The 19,247-nt window shown below is 63.1% G+C and overlaps 2 protein-coding genes across 2 annotated transcripts; both read right to left on the reverse strand.

Annotated features, from left to right (window-relative positions):
* Positions 1-491: 491 nt before the first annotated feature.
* On the reverse strand, positions 492-10,664 carry LOC136284728 (metastasis-associated protein MTA2; the record flags this gene model as incomplete). The annotated part of the gene is made up of 16 exons (XM_066175099.1): positions 10,239-10,664; positions 8,685-8,752; positions 8,486-8,579; positions 6,177-6,294; positions 6,001-6,064; positions 5,781-5,898; positions 5,596-5,698; positions 5,410-5,509; positions 4,550-4,738; positions 4,254-4,328; positions 3,647-3,705; positions 3,454-3,551; positions 3,055-3,194; positions 1,696-1,924; positions 974-1,063; positions 492-643 (listed from the first exon to the last, which is right to left on the reverse strand). Coding segments are annotated over exons 1-16 (1,725 nt in total), but the record flags the coding sequence as incomplete, so codon positions are not given.
* Positions 10,665-10,879: 215 nt separating this feature from the next.
* LOC136284727 (echinoderm microtubule-associated protein-like 3) lies at positions 10,880-19,242 on the reverse strand (the record flags this gene model as incomplete). Its single annotated transcript, XM_066175098.1, is given in 13 exon segments — positions 10,880-11,109; positions 12,101-12,231; positions 12,320-12,418; positions 13,857-13,944; positions 14,071-14,168; positions 14,279-14,351; positions 14,353-14,368; positions 14,802-14,869; positions 15,543-15,674; positions 16,229-16,282; positions 16,284-16,355; positions 16,710-16,861; positions 19,140-19,242. Coding segments are annotated over 13 exon segments (1,230 nt in total), but the record flags the coding sequence as incomplete, so codon positions are not given.
* Positions 19,243-19,247: the final 5 nt, after the last annotated feature.

Consider the following 19,247-nt stretch of genomic DNA (forward strand, 5'->3'; position numbering starts at 1 on the left):
CGCGAGTCACACGGCCAATCACAGCCCGCTGTGAGCTGTCAGGCGTTCCTAACTCCGCCACAGACCCGTCAATCAACCCCAGTCCCCGCCCATAAACACTTGCTGCACCAATCAAGGTCAAGTTCCAATGCCCCCCGCACACGCTCCAGCTGTCAATCACCCAGAGCTCCACCCCCAGGTCATGCTTCCTGTCAATCTCCCGTCACCTGTCAATCACCTCACACCTCTCCCTCAGAAGCTCCAGCAACTGTCAATCACCTTCAGGCCCCGCCCCTTGCCAATCACCCCAAATCTACCCCTGACCCTCCCACAGAGCTGTCAATCACCCCCATTCCCCCATCAATCAGTCATCCAACCCATCAAACACCCCCACATCGCCCTGTCAATCACCCTGATTGTCCCCTGTCAATCACCCCAAACTTCCCCTGTCAATCACCCTGAACCCCCCCATCAATCCCCCCCATCCCTCCCCATCCCTCCCCTCCCCGTACCCTCATTCGGGGGGGTCTGTGCCCATCCCCCCCGGCCTCGTAGCCCCTCTTGCCCCCCAGCCCCGCCAGCCCCCGGCTCTGGCTCAGCTGGTTCCTGTTGATGGGGGTCTTGGTGCCTCGGGGGGTCTTCGGCTTCAGGGGGGCTTGAGCCGCTGCGGAGGGCGGGCAGAGGGGCGTCAGGACCCCCCCAAATCCTCCCCCTCACTCCTGGGGACCCCCCAAGGTTGGCGTTCAACACCATCAGGTCCCCCTGGAGACCCCTCCAGACTCACCTGCACCTCCCAGCCCCAAGGACCCCCCCCCCCCCAAATCCCACCTGGACCCCCCCAAACCCCCCCCTCCATCCTCAGGACCCCCCTCAGCCCCACCAAGACCCCTCCCCTCCTGTATCCCCCACCCCCAGGGATGCCCCAAATCCCTCCCCGACCCCTAAAGACCCCCCCCAACCCCCCCGGCCCACCCCCCAGACCCCCGCTGCTCACCCAGCTCCTTGACGATGGCGGCGAGGGGCAGCCGGGTCAGCGGGTGGATCTTCAGGGGGGCTTTGGCAGCCTTGGGCAGCCGGATGGAGCCTGGGGGGGGTCTCAGGGTCGGGGGGGGGGGGCTCAGAGCCCCCCCGTTCTGTCACGGAGAAGGGTCCCAAGCCCCCCTTTCCCCCCTCGGACCCAGCACCCCCATCTGGTCTTGATGGGGGTCCCAAGTCCCCCATTCCTCCCCGTTTTTCTCTCCCCATTTCTGACACTCACGCTTGGCCTGGGCGGGGATCTCAAATTCCCATTTTTTTTCCCCCCCAAATCCCTGGTTTTCCCCCCAGACCCCCATTTCCACCCCAAACCCCCATTTTCCCCTGCTCACACTCAGCCTTGATGGCACTGGGGATCCCAAACGCTCATTTTCCCCCCCAAACCCCCTTTTTTTCCATTTTCTCCCCCCCAATCCCCATTTTTTCCGTTTTTTCCCCCCAAATCCCCATTTTTTCCCTGTTTTCTTCCCCCCAAACACCCATTTTTTCCATTCTTTACTCCCCAAACCCCCATTTTCCCCCATTTTTCCCTGTTATCTTTCTCCCCAAACCTCCATTTTTCCTGTTTTCCCCCCCCAAACCCCCATTTTCCCGTTTTTTCCCCCCAAACCCCATTTTTCCCTGTTTTTTTTCCCTCAAACCCCCATTTTTTCCCCATTTCTCCTCCCAAACCCCTCTCACACTCGGCCTTGATGGCGTTGGCGTTGATGGGGGCGTAGGGCCGGCGCGCCGCCCGCCGCGGCTGCAGCACGTCGCGGCACAGGCGGCGCGAGAGCCGCGTCAGCCGCGTGGTCTGCAGCAGGAACGTCTGCCGGTTCTTGGCCAGCAGCTTGGCCCGGCTGGCGCTCGTGGTGTACGGGGACAGGGACTGCGCCTCGGGACGGGACAGGTGACCCCGCGAGTGCGGCTCCTGTGGGGCCACAGGGGATCCCATCACCCCAAATCCTCCCCAAATCCACCCCACAACACCCCACGGTTCTGTATGGGCACAGGTGACCCTGGGAGTGCAGCTCTTTTGGGATTTGGGGAGATAGAAAACACTGCAGAACCCCAAAATCCTCCCTAAAACCACCCCAGGGTCCTGTACAGGGATAAGTGACCCCGGGAGTGGGGTTCCTGTGGGGCCAAAGGGGATCTCATCACCCCAAATCCCCCCTAAAACCACCCCGGGATCCTGGACAGGCACAGGTGACCCCAGGAGTGTTTCCTAAAGCACTTTCAGGGGGTTCCAAAAGGGGTTTAGGAAGCTCTAAAGGGGATTTAAGGAGATCTGCATGGCCTTTGGGGGGCTTGGGGAATTCTGAGAGAAATCCAAGTGGAATCTGGGGGTCTCGGAAGATTTTGGGGGTCCCTCAGTGTGTTTTTGGGGTCCCTCAGTGTGTTTTGGGGTCCCTCAGTGTGTTTTTGGGTCCCTCAGTGGAGTTTTGGGGTCCCTCAGTGTGTTTTTGGGGTCCCTCAGTGTGTTTCTGGGGTCCCTGGGTGTGTTTTTGAGGTCCCTGGGTGTGTTCCGGGGGTCCCTCAGTGTGTTTTTGGGGTCCCTGGGTCTGTTTTTGGGGTCCCTCACTGTGTTTCTGGGGTCCCTGGGTGTGTTTTGGGGTCCCTCAGTGTGTTTTTGGGGTCCCTCGGTGTGTTTTTGGGGTCCCTCAGTGTGTTTTTGGGGTCCCTCACTGTGTTTCTGGGGTCCCTGGGTGTGTTTTTGGGGTCCCTGGGTGTGTTCCGGGGGTCCCTCAGTGTGTTTTGGGGTCCCTCAGTGTGTTTCTGGGGTCCCTGGGTGTGTTTTGGGGTCCCTCAGTGTGTTTCTGGGGTCCCTGGGTGTGTTTTCGGGGTCCCTGGGTGTGTTTTGGGGTCCCTCAGTGTGTTTTTGGGGTCCCTGGGTGTGTTCCGGGGGTCCCTCAGTGTGTTTTTGGGGTCCCTCACTGTGTTTCTGGGGTCCCTCATTGTGTTTTTGGGGTCCCTGGGTGTGTTTTTGGGGTCCCTGGGTGTGTTTTCGGGGTCCCTGGGTGTGTTTTCGGGGTCTCTGGGTGTGTTCCGGGGGCTCACCGAGGCGCTGCGGGTCACCCCCTCCAGCTGGGTGGGGGTCTTGAGCCCCCCGTACTTCTTCCAGTAGATCCAGCAGGAGGCGCAGAGGCGGCACTGCATGTTGGGGGGGCCCCAGGCGTACCACTGCGGGGACTGGGACGCTGCGGGAGGCAACTGGGCCTTACTGGGAGCAACTGGGATGCTGAGGGGAGACCCCCAGAGCAAATCCAATCCTCAAACCTCAGGATCCCCCCAAAATCCCACCCCAGCACCCTCCCAAACGGCGGGGAGCTCCTTCTGGAAGCCCCAAATTCCTGTTCCACCAAAGCCCAGAGACCCCCAAGGACCCCAGGGCCCCCCCAAAGCCCCCCGGGACCCCCCAAAGCCCCCCGGGACCCCCCCCCCCAGTCCCCCACTGACTGTGGCAGCTCTCGCAGCTCAGCCCCTTCTGGAATCCGGCCCCGTTGACGCCGGGTTTGGAGCCCACCGAGATGATCTGGTTGGGGTTGGGTTTGGTGCTGTGGGGGGAAAATGGGGGTGTCAGGGGATTTTTGGGGGGCTCCTGTGCCGCCCCCCAGGCCCGCCAGGGGGTCCCCAGAGCCCCCCCACTCACTAGGTGGGGATGTAGACTTGCTTCAGTTTGCTGTCGGCCTCCGCTGCCTTCAGCCTCTTCTGTGAGCAGGGAGGGGGTCACGGGGGGCTCTGAGCCCCCCAGAAACCCCCAAAATCAGCCCCCCAAACCCCAGAGCCCCCCCCCAGGACCCCACAGGCACCCAGAGCTCCCAAATCAGCTCCACAAAGACCCCCAGAGCCCCTCGAAAACCCCACAGGCACCTGGAAGTGACCGTTAATGAGCTCCCCCAAAAACCCCGAATCAGCCTCTCGGGACCCCCAAATCAGCCCCCAAAAACCCCCAAATCAGCCCCAAAAACCCCAAATCAGCCCCCAAAACCCCCAAATCAGCCCACAAACCCCAAATCAGCCCCTCGGGACCCCCAAATCAGCCCCAAAACCCCAAATCAGCCCCCCAAAACCCCCAAATCAGCCCCAAAACCCCAAATCAGCCCCCAAAACCCCAAATCAGCCTCCAAAACCCCCAAATCAGCCCCTCGGGACCCCCAAATCAGCCCCCAAACCTTGACAGCCCCCAAACTCCCTTATCAGCCCCCCAAACCCCACGGCAACCCCCCAGATCCCCCCAGCCCAGCCCAGCCCTGTACCTGCTGGATGTAGCGGTCTGTGGTTTTCCACATGTAATAGAACTGCACGATGCTGGCCAGAGACTTCCAGGGCAGCTACAGGAACCCGACCCTGAGCTCGGGGAGGGCTCCCTGAGCCCCCCAGGGACCCCCCCAAAAAGGGCTTCCCCCCCCAAAAAAGGAACTCCCCCCAGAAGGGAATCCCCCCAAAAATGGAATCTCTCCCAAAAAGGGAACCCCCCCAAAAAGGGAATCCCTCCCAAAAGGGAATCCCTCCCAAAAGGAATCCCCCCCAAAAGGAATCACCCCCAACTCACAAAATCCTGCCGGATGTCGTTGAAATCCTTGCCGTATTTCTCCAGGGCCTCCTCGAAGAGCATGGCCTCGGAGGCCGACCACTCCTCCATCTCGTCCCGGCACAGCACCGGCCCCCCCTGCGGCACCAGCGTGGCCATGGCCCGCGCCAGGTCGTACCCGTTCCTCTGCAGCGTGTCCATGGCGTGGAACTGGGGACAAGGCGGGTACTGGGGGGGCTCTGAGGGGGCTTTGGGGCAGGTTTGGGGGGGTTTGGGGTGTCCTAGGCAAGTGTTGGGAGCGTTTAAGGGGAGGACGGGGAGCCCCGGGAACGGTCTAAGGAGGTTTTGGGGTGTCCCAGTGGGAATTGAAGGCTCCAAGGGAGTTTTGAGGTGCCCAGGGGGGTTCTAAGGGAGTCCTGGGGGGGCTCTAAGGCAGTTTTGGGGTGCCCAGGGGTCTCTAACACAGTTTTGGGGGCCCAGGAGTCTCTAACACAGTTTTGGGGGCCCAGGAGTCTCTAACACAGTTTTGGGGGGCCCAGGGGTCTCTAACGCAGTTTTGGGGGGCCCAGGGGTCTCTAACGCAGTTTTGGGGGGCCCAGGGGTCTCTAAGGCAGTTTTGGGGTGCCCGGGGGGTCTCTAACGCAGTTTTGGGGTGCCCGGGGGGTCTCTAACACAGTTTTGGGGGGCCCAGGAGTCTCTAACACAGTTTTGGGGGGCCCAGGGGTCTCTAACGCAGTTTTGGGGGGCCCAGGGGTCTCTAACACAGTTTTGGGGGGCCCAGGGGTCTCTAACACAGTTTTGGGGGGCCCAGGGGTCTCTAACGCAGTTTTGGGGTGGCCGGGGGGGTCCCCAAGGCAGTTTTGGGGCCCGGCCCCTCTCACCAGGGTGATGTCCCGGGAGGCGGCGGCCGCGCTCATGTGCAGGCTGGGCTGGCGGATGGAGCTGCTGCAGTCCAGAGCCCGGGCGAACGTCCCCACAGCCCTGGGGTGGGGGGCACACGGGGGGGCTCAGAGGGGTCCCCCCAATCCCCCTGACCCCCCCCCCAGCTCCCCCAGTTCCCCCCTCACCGAGCCACCACCAGGAACTGGTCGATCTGCCGGTCTGTCAGCGGGTTGTCGGGGTCCCACACCTTCATCTCCATCTTCTGCTGGTTCCTGTTGTCTGACTCACCTGGGCGAAGTTTGGGGGGGCTCTTAGGGTGACCCCCCCCACCTCCTGCACCCCCCGGAGCCGCCCCCAGAACCCCCCAAACCTTCAGCCAGGCGCTCAGGGATCTCGGCCTGGTACTTGCAGCCCACCCTGATCTCGCCCTGGTCCGCCAGCAGCGTTTTCTGCACGGGGTCGAACACCAGCGAGTAGAAGAAGCAATCCTGCGGGGAGGGGGCACATTGTGGGGGGCTCAGCGGGGGCGGGGAGACCCCCCCCAAAATTCCCCCCAGACCCATTTTGGGGCACACACAGAGAGAACTCACCTCCTTCTCCAGGTACTGCCCCAAGATGTCGGTCTCGTTGAGCAGCGTCACGCTGCACTTCCCCCTGCGGGCAAACAACCGGGCGGGGGGTGACCCCCAAACCCCTCCCCACGCACGGGGAAACCCCCCCGGGCCTTTTCCCCAGCCCCCCCAGAGGCTTTTTCAGCCCCCCATACCGGATGTGAGTGGCCGGGAGAGACTCGAACTGGCGGGACAGGAACAGCTCCCGGTGCTTGAGCTGGTGCCGCTGCTGCTCCGTCATCGGCGGCTGCTTCGACTCCTCCTCGAACTCGCCTTGGGGGGGAACCCGGGGGGGGGGGTCACGCCGGGGTGTCCCCCCTCCCCTCCCCTCCCCAAAAACCCAGCTGGGAGACCCATTGTTCTCCCCCTCCAAAAAAACACCACCAAAACCCTCAGGGTCTTGGCAGCCGCCCCAGGGATGGGGGAGGGGAGGGAGGGGAGGGGCCAAGAGAGGGTGGAGTCCCCCCCAGTAGCGGCAGGACCCCCCAGTAAAGGCAGGACCCCCCCAGTAGCGGCAGGACCCCCCAGTAAAGGCAGGACCCCCCAGTAAAGGCAGGACCCCCCCAGTAGCGGCAGGACCCCCCAGTAAAGGCAGGACCCCCCAGTAATGACAGGACCCCCCAGTGAAGGCAGGACCCCCCAGTAATGACAGGACCCCCCAGTGAAGGCAGGACCCCCCCAGTTAAGGCAGGACCCCCCAGTAAAGGCAGGACCCCCCAGTAAAGGCAGGACCCCCCCAGTAGCGGCAGGACCCCCCAGTAGCGGCAGGACCCCCCAGTAAAGGCAGGACCCCCCAGTAATGACAGGACCCCCCAGTGAAGGCAGGACCCCCCCAGTTAAGGCAGGACCCCCCAGTAAAAGCAGGACCCCCCAGTGAAGGCAGGACCCCCCAAAATGACAGGACCCCCCAGTAATGACAGGACCCCCAGTAAAGGCAGGACCCCCCCAGTAGCGGCAGGACCCCCCAGTTAAGGCAGGACCCCCCCAGTAATGACAGGACCCCCAGTTAAGGCAGGACCCCCAGTAAAGGCAGGACCCCCCAGTAAAGACAGGACCCCCAGTAAAGGCAGGACCCCCCCAGTAAAGGCAGGACCCCCCCAGTAGCGGCAGGACCCCCCAGTAAAGGCAGGACCCCCCCAGTAATGACAGGACCCCCAGTAAAGGCAGGACCCCCCAGTAAAGGCAGGACCCCCAGTGAAGGCAGGACCCCCCCAGTAAAGGCAGGACCCCCCCAGTAATGACAGGACCCCCAGTAAAGGCAGGACCCCCCAGTGAAGGCAGGACCCCCCCAGTAAAGGCAGGACCCCCCCAGTAATGACAGGACCCCCAGTAAAGGCAGGACCCCCCAGTAAAGGCAGGACCCCCAGTTAAGGCAGGACCCCCCCAGTAAAGGCAGGACCCCCAGTTAAGGCAGGACCCCCAGTTAAGGCAGGACCCCCAGTAAAGGCAGGACCCCCCAGTAAAGACAGGACCCCCCAGTAAAGGCAGGACCCCCCCAGTTAAGGCAGGACCCCCCAGTAATGACAGGACCCCCAGTAAACGCAGGACCCCCCAGTAGCGGCAGGACCCCCCCAGTAGCGGCAGGACCCCCCAGTAAAGGCAGGACCCCCCAGTAATGACAGGACCCCCCCCAGTAGCGGCAGGACCCCCCAGTAAAGGCAGGACCCCCCAGTAAAGGCAGGACCCCCAGTAAAGGCAGGACCCCCCCAGTTTGATGTGGGGAGCAGGCTGGGGTTCAGTCCTTTACCCCTCCCCACGGAGGTGCAGCTGTGACCCCCCCAAAACTGGCAAACCCCCCGCCCCCCAAAAAACCAGCCCGAGGGTGGTGAAGAGCAGCTCCAACACCGCCCCATCCTTAAATTGGGGGTGTCTCTTTGAGAAGGGTTAATGACCCCCCCCAGCACCCCAAAATTACCCCAACTACATCAAACCAGCTCTCCCCAAGATTTGGGGGCACCCCATTGGGACAGATAGCTCACAGACCCCCCCCCAAAATTCCTGAACCCCCAAAGCAGGAGCAGCACCCAGGAACGATCTGCCCCCCACTCCCCTCCAAACCCCCCCAAAAACCCCCAAAATCCCCCCAGACCCCCCCCCCCCCACACTGCTGTTGGCCTGGCTTTTAAACCTGCCCCCCAAACCCCCCAAATCCCCCCCAAAAACTCCCCAAATCCCCCCCAGACCCCCGCAGACCCCCACTCACACACACTGCTGTTGGCCTGGCTTTTAAACCTGCCCCCCAAACCCCCCAAATCCCCCCCAAAAACCCCCCAAAATCCCCCCCAAAACTCCCCAAACCCCCCCAAAAACCCCCAAAACCCCCCCAGACCCCCCCTCACACACACTGCTGTTAGCCTGGCTTTTAAACCTGTCCCCCAAACCCCCCAAATCCCCCCCAAAACCCCCCAAAATCCCCCGCAGACCCCCCCAAATCCCCCGCAGACCCCCGCAGACCCCCACTCACGGGCGTTGCTGTCGGCCAGGCTGTTGAGGCTGCTGGAGATGTCCCTCCGGCGGAACAGACACACCACCTTGGCCTCCACGTTGCCATTGGCCGTCTGGGGGAGGGGGCACAGGGGGTTTAGGGGGACCCCCCCGGGGTTTGGGGACCCCCCCAAGGGACGGGGACACCCCCAGGAACAAGGGGAGGGGGGGTCTCTCACCTTGTTGAGCTCCTCGATGCGCCGCACCAGGTAAGGGTTGCTGGAGGAGTTCTCGAAGTAGACGTAGTCTGGGGGGAGAAATGGGGGGTAAAAAATGAGGGGGGGGGTCGTGAGGGGAAACCCCCCCAAAAAATCCTTTTTCTTCAACGGGAAAGGATCTCTCCTCCTTCCTCCCCAAAAAGTCTGGGGTGGGTTTACAGCCGGATGTTTTCCTCTCCCGGGAACGGGGGGATCGTTATCCCAGAGGATTTTCCCCCCCAGCCCCTCGTTGCAGACCCTCCCCTCACGGATGGGGGGGCAGGACACCCCCCAAAAAAACTGGGGTTCCCCCTCTGGGGGTTCTCCCTCGTTTCCCTTTAGATTTCTTTTTTTGGGGGGTGCATCTTCCACCTCAGGAATTGGGGTCCCCCACCATGGACCCCCAAATCCCCTCACGGGACCCTCCCCATCTCTGGGAGCCCCTTTTCCTCACAGACCCCCCCAAATCCTCTCACGGACACCCCAAATCCCCTCATGGGACCCTTTCCTTTCCGGGACCCCCCCAAACACCCTCACAGGATCCTCCTCACCCCCTCACAGACCCCCCCCCCAATTCCGGGACCACCCAAACTCCCACATGGGATCCCTCTTTATGGGACCCCCCCCCTTCATTGCCTCACAAGACACCCTCGCTGCCTCCAGGACCCCAAAATTTCCTCACAAGGCACTCTCCTCCTTTCCGGGACCCCCAAATCCCCTCACTGACCCCCTGAACCCCTCACGGAGCCCCCTGAACCCCTCAGAGAACCCCAAAATCCCCTCACAGACCCCCTTAACCCCTCATGGACACCCCAAATCCCCTCACTGACCCCCCTTAACCCCTCATGGGCACCCCTGAACCCCTCACAGAACCCCAAAATCCCCTCACAGACCCCCTTAACCCCTCACGGACCCCCAAATCCTCTCACAGACGCCCTGAACCCCTCAGAGAACCCCCAAATCCCCTCACGGACCCCCCAAAATCCCCTCACGGACCCCCCAAAATCCCCTCACTGACCCCCTTAACCCCTCATGGACACCCCCCAAATCCCCTCACGGACCCCCCTGAACCCCTCACAGAACCCCAAAATCTCCTCACAGACCCCCCCTAACCCCTCACGGACCCCCCAAATCCCCTCACGGACCCCCCTGAACCCCTCATGGACACCCCCAAAATCCCCTCACGGACCCCCCTGAACCCCTCAGAGACCCCCCCAAATCCCCTCACGGACCCCCCTGAACCCCTCACGGACCCCCCTGAACCCCTCATGGACACCCCCAAATCCCCTCACGGACCCCCCTGAACCCCTCAGAGACCCCCCCAAATCCCCTCACGGACCCCCCTGAACCCCTCACGGACCCCCCTGAACCCCTCATGGACACCCCCCAAATCCCCTCACGGACCCCCCTGAACCCCTCACGGACACCCCCCAACCCCCTCACAGACCCCCTTCCCCCCCCTCGGGTTCCCGGGACCCCCCAAATCCCCCCGGCCGCCCCTCCCGGCCCCGGCCCGGCGCCCCCCGGCCCGCTCACCGCCGACGCGGTACATGTTGGCCGCCATGGCCGCTCGCTCGGCCGCGCTACCCCCGGGCCCGGCCCCGGCCGCGCTTCATCGCCGCTCCCGCCGCCTCCGCGCCGGCACGGCCGGTTCGGAGCCCTTCGGGCACCTCCGGAGAGGCTTCGGGCAGCCCCGGAGACCTTCGGCAACCTCCGGCGAGGCCTCTCGGGCACCTCCGGAGAAAGGTTTGGGCAACTCCGGAGAGGTTCGGCCACCGCCGGATTCGTTCGGCCACCTCCGGCACGGGCTCGGCGCCGCCTCGGGCGCTTCCGGAGCGACCCTCGGCGCTTTTCGGAGGAGCTTCGGCTGGACCTCGGCTCTTTCCGGCACTCCTCGGCTCAACCTCGGCTCTTTCCGTAACGCGCTCGGCGAATTCCGCCCCAACCGGAAAAGCCCCCGAGAAAGGCGGGGAGGAGGAGGAGGGAGGAGGAGGAGGAGGAGGAGGAGGAGGAGGAAGAACCCGCGGCGCTTCCGGGAAGCGGCGGCGATTCCGGCGCGGGAGATAAACAGCGGGGCCCTACCCTGACCCCAAGGCTTTTATTGACGCCTCTCACAGTGCAGCGCGAAAACGCGCCGAGGAGGAGGAGGAGGAGGAGGAAGGGTTTTCCAGGCAACCCCTCGCCCCGCTCTTTGGTCCCAGGAAGGGGAAAAGGGAAGAGGAAGCAGCGAGGAAGAGGAGGAAGCTCGCGGGGGGAGCGCGGCTCAGCTGCCGCCGTCCCCGGGCAGGACCCGCCATTGGAAGACGCTGGTGTCCTTCCCGCCCAGCGACACCAGGTGGCCGTCGTCGTGCGTGAAGCGCACGTTGGTCACGTGGCTGCCGTGCCCGCCGTACACGTGACTGGGCGCCTGGGGGGGGGGGGGGGAAAGGGGGCGGGGACACCTGAGTAGGGTCACGTGATGGGGGGTCAGCCGGTCACGCCCACCTCAGATTGGGGGGGGGCTGGGGGACCACCCCACCTTGGACCCCCAAAATTTGGGGTCTGGGACCCCCCTGATCCCCCAAAATTTGGGTCTGGGACCCCCCTGATCCCCCAAAATTGGGGTCTGGACATACCTGATCCCCCGGAATTGGGGTCTGGACATACCTGATCCCCCGGAATTGGGGTCTGGGACCCCCCTGATCCCCCAAAATTTGGGGTCTGGGACACCCCTGGTCCCGCAAAACTGGGGTCTGGACATCCCTGATCCCCAAAATTGGGGTCTGGACATACCTGATCCCCAAAATTGGGGTCTGGACATACCTGATCCCCCGGAATTGGGGTCTGGGACCCCCCTGATCCCCCCAAAATTTGGGTCTGGGACCCCCCCTGATCCCCCAAAATTGGGGTCTGGACATACCTGATCCCCCGGAATTGGGGTCTGGGACCCCCCTGATCCCCCAAAATTTGGGGTCTGGGACCCCCCTGGTCCCGCAAAACTGGGGTTTGGACATCCCTGGATCCCCAAAATTGGGGTCTGGACATACCTGATCCCCCGGAATTGGGGTCTGGACCCCCCTGATCCCCCAAAATTTGGGTCTGGGACCCCCCTGATCCCCCGGAATTGGGGTCTGGACCCCCCCCGATCCCCCAAAATTTGGGTCTGGGACCCCCCCTGATCCCCCAAACTTTGGGGTCTGGGACCCCCCTGGTCCCGCAAAACTGGGGTTTGGACATCCCTGGATCCCCAAAATTGAGGTCTGGACATACCTGATCCCCCAAAATTGGGGTGTAGGACCCCCCTGATCCCACAAAACTGGGGTCTGGACACCCCTGGTCCCCCAAAATTTGGGTCTGGGACCCTCCCCTCGTCCCCCCAGAGCCCCCCCCAGAGCCCCCCCCAGGACCCCCCCACCCACCTTGGGCCGGGCACAGGGGTACTGGAACAGGTGAACCTTGCAGAAATCGTCGGCCACGGCCACCACGCGCTCGTGGTGCGAGCGGCACAGCGAGTTGATGTCGGTGCCGTCCGAACCGTCCGGCCACACCCCTGCGGGGTCACCGGGGGGGGGGGGGGGAGAGGTCAGGGAGACCCCCAAACCCCCCCGGCCGGGCCCCCCGGAGCCCCCCAGACCCACCGAAGACGTGGAAGCCGAGCACGCAGGTGTACGAGGCCCATTCCCGGTCGCGGCTCTCGAAGCGGTTCCGGAGCAGTTTGCAACCCCCGGCGACATCCCCTGGAGCAGGGAGAGACCCCCCCCCCAAAAAAAAAAAAAAAAAAAAAAAAAAAATTGGGGGGGTTGGGGGCTGGGAGAGGTTCCCCCCAGAATTTGGGGGGGGGGCGGCGGTGGGGAAGGCAGCGAAACCCCCCAAAATCTGGGGTTGGGGGGCGGTGAAATCCCCCCCAAATTCAGGGAGGGGCAGGAAAGGGGAGACCCCCCCTCCCGAAATCCGTGACAGGAGGGAGCAGTGAGAGCCCAAAACTTGGGGGGGTCCCAGTGGGGTAAGAGCCCCCCCTGAGTTCTGGGGGGCGAGAGGGTCCTGGCAGGGTCAGGAGGGTCCCGGCAGGGTCAGGAGGGTCCTGGCAGGGTCAGGGGGTTCCCATTGGGATCAAAAAGGTCCTGGCAGGGTCACTGTCATCTCTGGGGGTCTCAGCAGGATCAGGAGGGTCCTGGAAGGATCGGGAGGGTCCCCGGCAGGGTCAGGAGGGTCTGGGCAGGGTCAGGAAGGTCCTGGCAGGGTCACGAGGGTCCTGGAAGGGTCAGGAGGGTCCTGAGCAGAGTCAGGAATGTCCTGGCAGGGTCAGGAGGGTTCTGGCAGGGTTAGGAGGGTCCTGGCAGGGTCAGGAGGGTCTGGGCAGGGTCACGAGGGTCCTGGAAGGATCAGGAGGGTCCTGGCAGGGTCAGGAGGGTCTGGGCAGGGTCACGAGGGTCCTGGAAGGGTCAGGAGGGTCTGAGCAGGGTCAGGAATGTCCTGGCAGGGTCAGGAGGGTTCTGGCAGGGTCAGGAGGGTCCTGGCAGGGTCAGGAGGGTCTGGGCAGGGTCAGGAAGGTCCTGGCAGGGTCAGGAGGGTCCCAGCAGGGTCGGGAGGGTCCTGGGAGGGTCAGGAAGGTCCTGGCAGGGTCAGGAGGGTCCCGGCAGGGTCAGGAAGGTTCTGGCAGGGTCAGGAGGGTCTGGGCAGTGTCAGGAGGGTCCTGGCAGGATCAGGAGGGTCCTGGCAGGGTTAGGAAGGTCCTGGAAGGGTCAGAAGGGTCTGGGCAGGGTCAGGAGGGTCCTGGCAGGGTCAGGAGGGTCTGGGCAGGGTCAGGAAGGTCCCGGCAGGGTCAGGAGGGTTCTGGCAGGATCAGGAGGGTCCTGGCAGGGTTAGGAAGGTCCTGGCAGGGTCAGAAGGGTCCTGGCAGGGTCAGGAGGGTCTGGGCAGGGTCAGGAGGGTTCTGGCAGGGTCAGGAGGGTCCCGGCAGGGTCAGGAGGGTCCTGGCAGGATCAGGAGGGTCCCGGCAGGGTCAGGAGGGTTCTGGCAGGGTCACGAGGGTCCTGGAAGGGTCAGGAGGGTCCTGGCAGGGTCAGAAGGGTCCTGGCAGGGTCAGGAGAGTCCCATGAGGATAAGGAGGGTCCTGGCAGGATCACGAGGGTCCCGTCGGCCCCAGGGGGAGCCCCCCGAGCCCCCCCGACTCACAGTAGAGGATCTCATAGTCCCCCGAGTTGGACATGATGAACCGCCCGTCCTTGGACCAGTCCAGGTGGGTGATGAAACTCGAGTGACCCTGGGGGCGGGGAGGGGGGTCGCTGGGGGTCCGGGGGGGGTCGGGGACCCCCAGAGCCCCCCCCGAGCCCCCCCCTGAGCCCCCCCCCGAGCCCCCCCTGAGCCCCCGGAGCCCCCCAGGTCTCACCGTGCAGCGGCCGAAGCGGCTGAGCTTGCGGCCGCCCTCGGCCACGCTGTAGATGTAAATGAAATTGTCGTGGGAGCCGATGGCCAGGAAGGTCCCGTCTGGAATTTTGGGGGGACAGCGGGGTTGGGGACAGCACGGGGGACAGCACGGGGGACAGGGAAGGGGGTGGGGACAGTCTGGGGACAGTTTGGGGACAGTTTGGGCTCACCTGGGGAGAACCTCACCACCGAGAGCTGCTCGGTGCTGTCAGAGCCCCCGGCCAGGAGCTGCCGCGTGCCCGTTGTCCAGCACCAGCCACCTGAGGGACACGGGGACACGGGGACATGGGGACACGGGGACAGGGACGGGGGGACATTGGGGACAGGGACAGAGACATTGGGGACACGGGGACATTGGGAACAGGGACGGGGACAGAGACATTGGGGACATGGGGACATTGGGGACACGGGGGACACGGGGACATTGGGGACAGGGACACCAGGACACGGTGGGGACACGGGGACACCAGGACAGGGACATGAAGGGACACGGAGACACGGGAGGGACACCGGGATGGGGGTGGGTGACACCAGCACAGGCTGGGGACACAAAGGACACGGGGAGGTGGGAGGGACACGAGGGGACATGGCGGGACACGGGGGGGACGCCAGGACGGGGGGCACGGGGAGCAAGGACGCTGTCCCCGCGTGTCCCCCGCCTGTCCCCGCGTGTCCCCGCGTCCCGTCACTCACCGCCCCGTCAGCAGCCCCACGGCCACCACGTGTCCCCCGGGGTGGAAGTCGGCGCAGAGCCCGGTGTCCTGGGGGTGGGGAGGGGTCCTGAGGGGGGGGACAAGGGACCCCCCACCCCAGAGCCCCAGATCGGGGCCACCCCCAAACCTGCGCCCCCAGCCCCGATTCGGGGGGTCCCCAGCCCCAGGCTGCAGCCAGGGTCACTTGTCCCCAAACCGGGCTCCCGACCCCCCCAAGCACATCCAGACCCCCCAAATCCAGCTCCTGACCCCCCCAAAGCACATCCCGACCCCCCAAACCGGGCTCCCGACCCCCCAAAGCACATCCCGACCCCCAAATCCAGCTCCTGACCCCCCCAAAACACATCCCGACCCCCAAAGCACATCCCGACCCCCCCAAGCACATCCCGACCCCCCCAAATCCAGCTCCTGACCCCCCAAAGCACATCCCGACCCCCAAAGCACATCCAGACCCCCAAAGCACATCCAGACCCCCCCAAATCCAGCTCCTGACCCCCCAAAGCACATCCCGACCCCCCAAAGCACATCCCGACCTCCCCAAACCAGGCTCCCCGACCCCCCCCAGCACATCCCGACCCCCCCAAACCGGGCTCTCCGACCCCCCAAAGCACATCCAGACCCCCAAATCCAGCTCCCGACCCCCCAAAGCCCATCCCGACCCCCCCAATCGGGCTCCGGCCCCCCGGGGTGCCCCCTCCCCAGTTTCGGGGTCCTCGCCCACCTCCAGCGCCAGGCTCCAGGCCAGCGCGTGCTCCGCCCCGTCCCACAGGCAGAGCTGGCGGTCGTGGCCGCAGGTGAGGAAGCGGCAGCAGGTGGGGTGAGTGGCCAGACCCCAAACCTCGTCCGTGTGGCCCTGGGGGGGGCGGGGGGGGGTCAGCGCCCCGGGCCCCCCCAAGTCTGAGGACACCCCGTGTCCTAAAGCCCCCGGTGCTTTCGAGCTTTCCCCCATTTTTTCTCACGGTCCCCCCAAAATTCCCTTCTCTTTCCTCAAATTTCTCCCCGTTTTCTCCTCCCAAAATCCCCCATTTTGTCCCCAAATTTCCCCCGTTTTCTTCTCCAAAATCCCCATTTGTTTCCCTCAAATTTCCCCCCCATTTTCCCCCAAATTTCCCCCATTTTCTTCTCCAAAATCCCCATTTTTTTCCCCTCAAATTTCCCCCCCATTTTTTCTTCAAATTTCCCCCATCTTCTTCTCCAAAATCCCCACTTTTTTTCCCCAAATCTTACCCATTTTCTCCTCCAAATTCCCCATTTTTTTCCTCAAATTTCCCCCCATTTTCTCCCCCAAAATCCCCACTTTTTTCCCCAAATTTCCCCCATTTTCCCCTCTAAAATTCCCCTTTTTTCCCCCCTAAATTTCCCCCCAATTTTCCCCCCAAATTCCCCCCATTTCCTCCCGAAGCCCACCTGGACGATGGGGGTGAAGCCCGAGCCCAGGGTCCCCCTCAGCAGCGCGTTCCGGGGTGGTCCCGACCAGCAGCTCCTCCCCGGGACCCTCCGCGATCGTCCGGACGGCGCCGAAGCTCTCGGGGAGCTGGGGGACCCCAAAAACCCCATGAACCCCCCAAAAACCCCATGAAACCCCCAAAACCCCATAAAACCCCCCAAACCCACTGAAACCCCCCAAAAACCCCCCATTAAAACCCTCTGAAATGCTCGAGGAGCTGGGAGACCCCAAAAAACCCCCAAATAACCCAAATATCCTGTCGGAAACCCACCCCGAAGCGCCCGGGGAGCTGGGGGATCAAAAATAAAAAAGATTTTTGAGGCACTAAAGGAGATTTTCCGGGTACCCAGGGCGGGTTTTGGGGGCGCTAAAAGCGATTTCTGCCCGCTCGGGGCTGTTTTTAGGGCACGAATGGAGATTTTGGGGGGGTTTTGTGCCCACCTCGACCTCGTGCAGCAGCTGCAGCGCGGGGCTCCAGCTGAGCACCCGGCGGTCCTTGCCCCCGCCGCTGAGCACGGTCCCGTCCCGGCGGCGGCACAGCGCGAACACGCTGCCCTCGTGAGCCCGCGTCTGCTGCCCGATCTGGTACATCTCTGGGGGGACGGAGCGGCCCCGAAACTGCCCCAAATCCACCCAAAAACCGCCCCAAAACTGCCCCAAATCCACCCAAAAACCGGCCCTGAAACTGCCCCAAGTCCACCCAAAAACCGGCCCCGAAACTGCCCCAAATCCACCCAAAAAACGGCCCCGAAAATGCCCCGAATCCACTCAAAAACCGGCCCCGAAACTGCCCCAAATCCACCCAAAAACCGGCCCCGAAACTGCCCCGAATCCACCCAAAAAACGGCCCCGAAACTGCCCCAAATCCACCCAAAAACCGGCCCCGAAACTGCCCCAAATCCACCCAAAAACGGCCCCAAAACTGCCCCAAATCCACCCAAAAAAACGGCCCCGAAACTGCCCCAAATCCACCCAAAAAATGGCCCCGAAACTGCCCCAAATCCACCCAAAAACCGCCCCGAAACTACCCAAAAAACGGCCCCAAAACTGCCCCCAAATCCACCCAAAAACCGGCCCTGAAACTGCCCCAAGTCCCACCCAAAAACCGGCCCCCGAAACTGCCCCAAATCCACCCAAAAAACGGCCCCCGAAACTGCCCCAAATCCACCCAAAAAACCGGCCCCGAAAATGCCCCGAATCCACCCAAAAAACGGCCCCGAAACTGCCCCAAGTCCACCCAAAAAACGGCCCCGAAACTGCCCCAAATCCACCAAAAAAACGGCCCCGAAAATGCCCCGAATCCACCCAAAAAACGGCCCCGAAACTGCCCCAAGTCCACCCAAAAAACGGCCCCGAAACTGCCCCCAAATCCACCCAAAAAACGGCCCCGAAAATGCCCCGAATCCACCCAAAAAACGGCCCCGAAACTGCCCCAAATCCACCCAAAAAACGGCCCCGAAACTGCCCCGAATCCACCAAAAAACGGCCCCCAAAACTGCCCCGAATCCACCCAAAAACCGGCCCCGAAACTGCCCCAAATCCACCCAAAAACCGGCCCCAAAACTGCCCCAAATCCACCCAAAAACCGGCCCCAAAACTGCCCCGAATCCACCCCAAAAACCGGCCCCGAAACTGCCCCAAATCCACCCAAAAACCGGCCCCAAAACTGCCCCAAATCCACCCAAAAACCGGCCCTGAAACTGCCCCAAGTCCACCCAAAAACCGGCCCCGAAACTGCCCCAAATCCACCCAAAAAACGGCCCCGAAACTGCCCCAAATCCACCCAAAAAACCGGCCCCGAAAATGCCCCGAATCCACCCAAAAAACGGCCCCGAAACTGCCCCAAGTCCACCCAAAAAACGGCCCCGAAACTGCCCCAAATCCACCAAAAAAACGGCCCCGAAAATGCCCCCGAATCCACCCAAAAAACGGCCCCGAAAACTGCCCCAAGTCCACCCAAAAAACGGCCCCCGAAACTGCCCCAAATCCACCCCAAAAAACGGCCCCGAAAATGCCCCGAATCCACCCAAAAAACGGCCCCGAAACTGCCCCAAATCCACCCAAAAAACGGCCCCGAAACTGCCCCGAATCCACCAAAAAACGGCCCCAAAACTGCCCCGAATCCACCCAAAAACCGGCCCCGAAACTGCCCCAAATCCACCCAAAAACCGGCCCCAAAAACTGCCCCAAATCCACCCAAAAACCGGCCCCAAAACTGCCCCGAATCCACCCCAAAAACCGGCCCCGAAACTGCCCCAAATCCACCCAAAAACCGGCCCCAAAACTGCCCCAAATCCACCCAAAAACCAGCCCCAAAACTGCCCCAAATCCACCAAAAAAACGGCTCCAAAACTGCCCCAAATCCACCCAAAAACCAGCCCCAAAACTGCCCCAAATCCACCAAAAAACGGCCCCGAAACCGCCCCAAATCCACCAAAAAACCGGCCCCAAAACTGCCCCGAATCCATCCAAAAAACGGCCCCGAAACTGCCCCAAATCCACCCAAAAACCGGCCCCAAAACTGCCCCAAATCCACCCAAAAACCGGCCCCGAAACTGCCCCAAATCCACCCAAAAACGGCCCCGAAACTGCCCCGAATCCACCCAAAAACCGGCCCCCGAAACTGCCCCAAATCCACCCAAAAACGGCCCCGAAACCGCCCCAAACTCCCCCAAACCCCTTAAATCCCCCAACCCCCCCCCGCCCACCTTTCCCCCCTTTTCCCGGCGCCGGCGTCCAGGTGAGGATGTTCCCCTCCAAAAACCCCCTAAAACCATCCCAAATCCCCCCCAAATCCCCCCCAAATCCCCCAAATCCCCCCCAAATCCCCCCCAAATCCCCCCAAACCCCCCCAACCCCCCCCCCGCCCACCTTTCCCCCCTTTTCCCGGCGCCGGCGTCCAGGTGAGGATGTTCCCCTCCGAGTCCCCGGTCAGCACCGCGCCCGCGGCGTCGAAGATGAAGCACTGGATGAACTTGG

The sequence above is a fragment of the Chamaea fasciata genome, unplaced genomic scaffold, assembly GCF_029207755.1.
Source record: "Chamaea fasciata isolate MVZ Bird 193981 ecotype frontalis unplaced genomic scaffold, bChaFas1.0.hap1 SCAF_1308, whole genome shotgun sequence".
NCBI lineage: Eukaryota > Metazoa > Chordata > Aves > Passeriformes > Sylviidae > Chamaea > Chamaea fasciata.